This window comes from Acanthisitta chloris, unplaced genomic scaffold (genome assembly GCF_000695815.1).
Source record: "Acanthisitta chloris isolate BGI_N310 unplaced genomic scaffold, ASM69581v1 scaffold14423, whole genome shotgun sequence".
NCBI classification, from domain to species: domain Eukaryota; kingdom Metazoa; phylum Chordata; class Aves; order Passeriformes; family Acanthisittidae; genus Acanthisitta; species Acanthisitta chloris.
This window is the reverse complement of record NW_008666691.1, coordinates 1-8,747: the sequence shown is the minus strand read 5'-3', so window position 1 is coordinate 8,747 and position 8,747 is coordinate 1. Positions and strand designations below refer to the sequence as shown.

At 40.1% G+C, this 8,747-nt stretch overlaps 1 protein-coding gene across 1 annotated transcript; it reads right to left on the bottom strand.

Annotated features, from left to right (window-relative positions):
• Positions 1 to 2,734: 2,734 nt before the first annotated feature.
• Positions 2,735 to 8,590, bottom strand: TMEM5 (transmembrane protein 5; the record flags this gene model as incomplete). Its single annotated transcript, XM_009072243.1, has 5 exons — positions 2,735 to 3,474; positions 4,219 to 4,389; positions 5,353 to 5,667; positions 7,321 to 7,423; positions 8,420 to 8,590. Coding segments are annotated over 5 exons (1,178 nt in total), but the record flags the coding sequence as incomplete, so codon positions are not given.
• Between the last annotated feature and the right edge of the window lie 157 nt (positions 8,591 to 8,747).

Here is an 8,747-nt window from a genome sequence, read left to right as displayed (position 1 = left end):
CTTGAGCAGCCTTTTACTTTACAGCTGAATATGATGTTTGGTTTCAACTGCTGCATTTTTTGAAAGCCCAAGACAGACCTCAGGTCATGTGACATTTGAGAAAACATAATGCTGGCCTGCTGCATCATCCTTCCAGGGCTGAGGCAATAGAGTCCTGCTTCTCTGGCTGTAGTGCAGTCTTATGGCTTAATTCATACGCTGGGACAGATTCCTGCATGGCAGTAAGAGGTTCAAAGTCCCCACTGACCTATTTCCCAGGTTCTGGAATTATAGAATAAGATAGGGCCTAGAAAAGCTGGGCTGTAAATGTGTACCCTGCAAAAAGGTCTCTGCACTCAAGCAGAATACGATGGAAGCCAATTTTGTGTCCCACTCTTGGTGCACAGGCATTGACAGGTCATATAACTTACAGGCTTGTCACATCTGTGGCAGACTGGGAATGCCTTTCCCCTTGATGAGAGGAGCTCAAGATATCTGTTGGGACCACAATCAGCCCTTGGCATGGGAATGCCTTTCCCCTTGATGAGAGGAGTTCAAGATATCTGTTGGGATCACAATCAGCCCTTGGCATTACAAAAATTTTGGCAAGGGGCCCTGTTTAGCCCTACTTTACTGAAGAAAAGTTGAGTGAAAAAGAAAAGTAGGGACTCGGGCAAACAAAGCGTTTTAGTTCTACTGGAAGTGGTGGAGGAACTCTGCTTACAGTTCGTATTTGGTTTGAAAGTGGTAGGGCTGAGTTTTGGAAATGCCATTCCTCTTCCCTAGTGTCTCTCCCAACCCACTAGAGGGCCCCAAAGTCCACCTTAACAGATAGTTTTGGCACGCTGGAATTTTTTAAGACTATACACAAAAGTGAAAGTGTTTTCCAGAATTCTTGTGCTTTCTGGTTTTGCTATTTCCAATGAAATGTGTAGGGTGAACACAATCACAAGAAAATAAGGATGTGGGGAAGAAGATACTTTGAAGGGCAGCATCAACAGTGACTTCCATTCCCTAAGGAATTTCAATGGCTTTCTGAAGTTTGGTGGGGATGTTATTTCCTCAGCAGCACATGGATTTCACCATATCTTTTCTATTTTATGAGACAGATTCCCCGAGAGTGCACAAGAGGCTTTTGATTTCATACCACTCCCTATGAGGAGCTGGAGGCCACTGTGCAGCAGGAAAGTTATGATGTAGTGACCATCACAGAAACGTGGTGGGATGACTCACACAGCTGGAGTGCTGCCATGGATGATTACATGCTCTTCAAAAGGGATAGGCAAGGTAGGAGGGGTGGAGGAGTGGCTCTATGTGTCAGAATCTCTTGAGGTGACAGGGATCATCCTGGGAGCAACTGTGACCTCAACTGAGAGTGACTGGGAGTGCCTGCATCCAACTGGGATCATGCTGGAATCAACTGGGAATGATTGGGAGCAACTGAGCCTATAATGGAGGCACCTGGGCTCCAATTGGGAGTGACTGGGAGCAACTGAAATCATCCAGAGGGTGACTGAGATCATCCTGGGAGCAACTGGGACCATGCTGGGGGTTACTGGGATCTTTGTCTGAGTGACTGGTATCATACCGGGTGTGACTGAAAGTGACTGGGATCATGCTGGGAGTGACTGAGACCACACTAGGGGAAAATGGGATCACGTTGTGGGTAAGAGGGATACCCTGGGAGCAGCTGGAGCCATGCCGGGGGCAACTGGGAACACATTGGGTGCAACCAGACCACACCGAGAGTGACTGGGTTTCTCCTGGGAATGACTAGGAAAATGCTGGGATCACCTGGGCTATACTGGGAGTCACTGGGGTCCTGTTGGAGGTGACTGGGATCCTATTGGGATAATTCTGGGAGCACACCGAGGGTGACTGGAAGTGACTGTGAGAAAGTGGGATCCTGCTGGAAGCAACTGGGCGTGACTGGGAGCATTGTGGGTGTGACTGGGCTCTTAGTGGGAGCAACTGGGTACACACTTAGGGTGACTGGAAGTGGCCATGAGCAAGAGGGATGCAAGAGAACTGAAAAATGCCCAGAGAAGTCCTCCTGTATGACAAATAATCCAGAACAACACAGTGTAATTACACAGATTAGTATTAGCTGTACAGTTGCACTTTAAATTCCTGTGTGAGAATGAACCCACATGTCACACTGCTGCAAGACAGACCTGGCTATTACACCCACTCTGGCTTGCCAACAGTGTGTGTGCAGTCATACTGCTCAGCAAACACACAGATCCCTTTGGTTCCAAACTGTTTGTGGCACAGGTAGTATCATAAACGTGAAATATTATACTTCTGCCATCTCTTGGAGTTGACAAGTTTCAGCAGATTTTGAGAAATCAGATAAGCTACAAACAGGTTCATGTTCAAGGCCTGGTGTTCAGAATGTAATGCAGGTAATGAATGCTCCTGCAGCAGAAATGCAGAAAGGTATTGACCCAAGAGTAAACGGAAATGAAAGAAAGCAATTTTGAAAAGGGAAATATTCCTATGAAATATTTCTAAGAAAGAGTTCTCTATTTTTACCTTGAAATATACATTTTTATTCCACAGTGTTTAATTAGCTTTATGGCCACTTTCTTGGAAATGAAATGTCAATCAAGTAAACAGTTCACATTTTCAAAACAAGCACTTACCAGGATGTGCTAAACCTTGCAATTTTGCTACAATATTTTCTTCTGTAGTCTACATACTAAATTGCCCTGTACCACATAGCTTTCATTCTTCTCTGTTCTTCAAACACAACTCACATTGGATTTTAACAAGTTCACATGCTCAATGACATTTTCTTATAAAAATTTTATCAGGTCACACAGCAATATGAAGGTTGTGAAAATAGTAACAAAATTGTTGTCATATGTGCAGAGTACCATCCTACTAAGTCAACAACCTCTCTGAAAATCATTAAGGATGGAGGGCCAAGAGTAGCTCTTGGCCAAGCTACAGCAATTCTGTTGACTTTAAAAGCAATGCATTCACCCTGTGAGATTGCTTTTGTGTAAAAGCTTCCTCAGAAGGTTAATGTAAATTAAGCTGTCAATCTATTCTAGATTTTCAAAAGGGAAAATTTATCCTTTATCACTGGGAAAAAATGAATTTTCCAAAGTATTAATGAATTTCTGTCTCATCCATGCTTTGAAGTTTCGATACCACTCTAAAAGCCTTTTTCTCCTTTGAATCTTTTCTTGTAAGCTCATTTTTTTTTCTTTCTCTAGAATAGCAGGAAGCTCTTTCCAGTTTTTAATAAAGATAAATGGAGCCCCCATGGTTTTTAATAATTGTAATGGAGCACTGTGGTTCATTGATGAATTTCCGCAATCGCCCGGTGTCATTACATCTTCTATAACAGGCAGAGATCCATATGAACAGGCTTCATAAATTCTGTAACATTCTGTATTTATTCCCACTGGGCACAATGTCAAATCACTCTGCAGCAAGGCATCCTGATAGTTTTTGAAACTTTCATTTGTTTCTTGAGGCTGCCACCTAGGAAAGGAAAAGAGGTGAAAATTACTATTTTTTCCACAGACACTGCAATGAAAAACTAGGAAATGCTTTAACTTCAGTTACTTATAAAACTGAAAATACTGTCAGTGTAAGAATGTTATATTACACACACAATCAACAGGCTTTCACTTTTAGTCTTAACTGCTCTTAAGAGACTTCTAAAAATTTATTGAAAGTGTTACTGTTAAAAATAGATTGTAATCATGTTAGATGTGGTCCTTTCAGGAAATTATTAATACTTAGAAGAGACAAATTGAAATGCCATTTTGAGTCAGAACTGTACTCTTGTAATTAGTTAAAAGATCTGTTCTACCTGCGTGAAATAAAACCCAACCGTACTGTACAGATTAAATCCACAACACAACAAACTACAGCTGGATATTTTCTTCTACGAAGACATTAAACCACACAAAGTACAAGACAAATATTTCTTCTCCCATCATAATCAAATGTATACAAGAAAAAAAAAAAAATATGGTCTTTATATGTAGTATACCTGGGAGATTTTTCTAGGTATGTAAAAATACGCTTTATGTAAAATATAGCAACAGAAAAGCCATTATGATCTGAAGACCTACACAAAGAGTCTCAGCAATATTCTCTGATAAAATTATGAGTGGTTACTTTTATTTGTATTATTTTTTAACACTCAAGAAAAACATTGGGAATAATGAACCAGGCAAGAAAGTCTGAATATTTTCACAAAGTAAATTAAAGCCTTACTGTTCTCTGGCTGCAATCCAGCAAAGTTTGTCAAGCCCATCCTGCTTCAGAATTTCCATCAGGGTTTCTCTAGAAGAGTTCTTATAAATTGTTCCTAAGAAATTACATAGATGTGGTCTTGGATCTCGTAGCATTGACCAGCTGGGCTCTACAACTGGAAAATTTCTGTAGCTGTAAAAACAATATATAAGTTAGACAACTATGTTTTCTGTCAAAGGAAAAACATTTTGCACCATTTCATCTTTACTGCATCAGATTTTAAGACTAAAACCACCTGTTTGTTGCCAATCCACATCTATACACACAGACAGACTCACGAGCAAATCAGTTCAAGTCCTTTCCTAAATGCAGGTCTTTATACCCTTTGCCCCCAACACTTTCTTCAGAGACTTTCCAGAATGCTTACGTCTTTTGTCAACATCAGATGTATTATGTACACATGCTACAAAACATCCTTGAGTAACATCTCTTCCAAAAAGCTGTTCTTGATGCAACCACAAGTTTTGATTGAAATGGCCACGTTAATGATAACTATGGCATTTAAGTCTCAGCTACCTTAATCTCTGGGAATGCTTATCAACTGAAAATTCCACTGGTAACCTCTAGAGGCAAAATCTCTCATGGATCTGGGTGGATTTCACTAATCTCATCTTTTGGCTACTCAATAGCTTGTTGTACAAGCTACTTACCTTGTCGTTTTGAACTCAACAAAAGCAATGCAAAGTCCTGGGATCCAATGTAAATTTTATGCCACCCTTTTAGACATGTTTTCATCACATCAGGCATTTTTATTGTTTGACTGATTCCCCAAATCTTACATATAGCCGTTGGTGTGCAAGGGCTGAAAACACCCATTTCAATAACTAATTTATCTTTCTCCACTCAGCTTTGCATCTTAGTTTATTGTTGTTGTAGCTGTTGTTGCTTTCTGTAACTGTCACCTGAATCTTTGCATCTCAAAACTCAACTTCTTTTCCTTAGGAACTCCCCATGCTGTCAATGCCATCAATCCTCCGACACCATCAAGAATCCAAATTCAGCATATTTCAGAGACACTCTGAGCAAGTTCAAGCTATATATAAAAGAATTTTCCAACTGGCTCAATACAGGATATTGAATCCAAATTCAACTTACGTGGCTACTCCTAAAGGCCACTGAAAAATGTCTTCTTCATTTACGAACGCACAGTCATATGTAATGAAGAGCAGATTGATAAATCCTCCGTTTCTTTTCAGGTACGGCTGAACCCATCCGTTACTGCACTGCTCGTTTCCCAGCAGCAAAAGTGCCACGTGCTGGATCTTGCGGGTCTGAATCAGTGTCTGTGTATAGTGCAACCACTGCGTGGCGAACGCGACCTTCGCCTTCTCCCGCCCGTTCAGCACCAGCACCACATTCTCTGCTTCCACCGGGAAGTAGCCTGGAACCACGGATGGACCAGTGATGAAGCTGTGAAGGACCACATAATCAGTCAACTGACAGACTTATTAAATGCAGCAAATTATTTCCATGTTATAAACATGAAAAGCAAGGGCTTGAAAGAATTTCTAATGTCAGTACCAGGAACATAATCTATCTGGAAGAATGTCATTGATTTCTGCAGCTTCTGAGATTTTAATTCTGGAAACAACCAAGTCTCTTCCCACCAAGATAACACTACAGGCACTGGTCCCTATTCAAAGAAAGCATTGTATCCTTTCTCTAAATTTGTGAATGGAAAGCTCTATTGCTCTGTCAAGGAGACTACTAAGATGCAGTAGCACCATTCATAGTTGATTCTCTAATCTTGTAGGATCATCTTGTATTTGCAGACAAGGAATATAATTACTTTTCTTAAACAGTACTTAATTCCATCTATTTCCTTAGATATAAGACAGACCTTTTAGTAACTGCTGTGCATAAATCAAGGCTAGGTGTCTTCTTCTAGAAAACATCTTTTAATCTCTTATGAATGTGATGCAGGCATTACTGAAGAGATTCTGTGGTCTGACCCATGTTCACAGCTACATTGATAAATCAAAAAAAACCCTTCTGTGATCACTTAAAAACCCCTTTCAATCACAATCACATATTTACTTCAAACACTACCTGCAAATTTCAACTAGAACCACATCTAATTGTGTGAGGAAAAACCACATTTCTAAAGGAACACATTTTTCAGAAGTTAAATTCGCTTAAGCACATAATTTATGTATTAAAACCATCTTAACAGCAGGTCCCGGTGCAAGTGACTAAATGCTGCAGGAGATCTACTACTGCAGACTGGCTAACTGGCTAAATAGGTGAAAAATCCTTCAGCTTTTGCTGCATCTTTACAGAAAGCCTCAAAGTGGTATTAAATGGGAGCTCAGAGAAAAGTTCTGTATCATTCACTGAATAATATAAAACATTTGACAACAGCCTCAAAACATGCATGACCACAGATCGAATGCCCTTTTTAAAGCAAACAGAGCTTAAAGTGTAATCTTCCTTTACATATAACATTTTGGTTTGCAAACCAAGCAGCTAACCAGACACTAGGTCTCCCAGGCTGCTTTTGTTATAAACAGAAACAAACTATGGTTTCGATCCAACCCCATCTATGAACTAATGAGCCAAGTCCCTTTCCCCTGAATACAGCAGAAACCAAATAACAGAAGGCATCCCCTTGACTCACAATTCTGTGCTTGTTTTCATCAACTATGAGCCCCCAAACCCCAGTTCTTGAGACTTTTCTCAGGGACACCGACATCTCTTGCCCATCCTTCCACTTGGCATTGATAAGCATTTCCATATTTTTTTCAAATACACAAACCTTCATAAAACAGGTGAAATTTCTCCCTAGTTTTCTAGTTTTTAATAGTGACATGTTTGGGCTAGAATTAGCTTATTTTATCAAGTATGTGTTTCCACAAATAAATGATCATTTTGAGTGAGAAGCTGTGTGTATATTCCATAGTTACCAAAACATGACAAAAGTAAAATATTTGCAACTGTATTAAAATAACTACAACTTTGAGACAGGCAAAATAATGCACCTGTGCTTTGTATCATGTACTTTAACCTCCCCAAGGTATTATCTGTTAAAGTTTACACAATTGAAATGAACATCATGAACAACACCTGAAATATGTTTTTCCTGCTTTTTGGCTTCCTTCTCTCCACTGTGCAGTCACATCAGCTGGTTCAAGGTGCCCTCCAAAAATATGTTGCCAAAGGTAAAGACCTACACAAATGAAGACATGATGGAGAATTTGAATGCACAGATCTTGCCTGCTCTATACTCCTAGCTTTTTCTGGGACGTGAAAAAGCATCACGACATAAGAACTCGGGAAATAAATATCAGAGCTTCTTAAATAATATGGACATTGCTTCTCAAATTCCGTGAGACTTTGAATTAGCTAAGATTAATTTTTACCACACTGGGACATTTAAAAAGATTCTTTTGCAGACAAAGTATCAGTAGATGAAGATATACCATACTACTACTTCTGTTGGCATCTCTTTCCAGCACACATGCCACTTAAAAATGAGCAGTATTAATCAGGATTTTAAGGACAAGGACACATCTCTTAAGCTTTTGTGATGGAACACGCCTCCAGGTAATATACCAGTGTGCACTACAATCCTCTGTGCAAGTTTATCTGAAGCTGGAAATTTGGCATTTTCAAGAAAGTCAAAATAAGAACAATGCCATGTCTTCAGCAGTAGTTAAAGAGCTTGAGAAGACCTTGGCTCCCAGTTTGCATTGAGAGGAAACTCAGTGTCTTCAACAGAAGAATTTCCACATTCAGCAGCAGCAGTAGTACTGCAGTACAAAGAATGTTTTATTTCTCGTTGTGTGATGCTTTATTTCACAAAGCATAAATGTGACAAAAATATATAGATATATAGTCTGGTTTAGCCAAATAAGAGGCTTGTCCTTGTGTTGTACTGTAAACTACATTGTATTAAGAAAGTAACTGTGTTCCTCTGCCATTTGAGCCATTTTCTTTGACAGATGCAACAAATAGCCTTGAAAAGAACTGATACAAAGAAACTGGAGTCTAACTACTCTTACACGGGTATACATTTGAGTAAGAGCATTTCCTTAACACTCCATGTACACATGTATGTACTATTGAATCCCATACATACATAAATTTTAGCCATTAAAAAGCAGAAAAAAGTGCTCTGTCAGAAAGGTAAAGTGATTAATAAACACTGATAACATCTGCTTACCAATTGCTGCTTTGCCCCAAATCTGTACTCTATGACTGGTCTGTTCTAGGTCAGACCTCACATATTTCACCATCTTAAGATTAGCTTCATATCTCTGCTGAAACACAGCCAGCTCATGCTTCTCATCCCCTTCCCACGGATTCCACTCTTCATTTCCCAAGGCGACATGATCTACAAAAAACAGAACCTGCGTATAACGAATGGATTCACCAAAACAGAAACAATGATGGATTTTCTCCAACCCACAGCACCTGACGAACCTCCCCGGGCGCCGGGCAGGGCACACAGCCCCGCGGGGCCGCGCTAGGGACGCGAGAGCCGGCGGCGA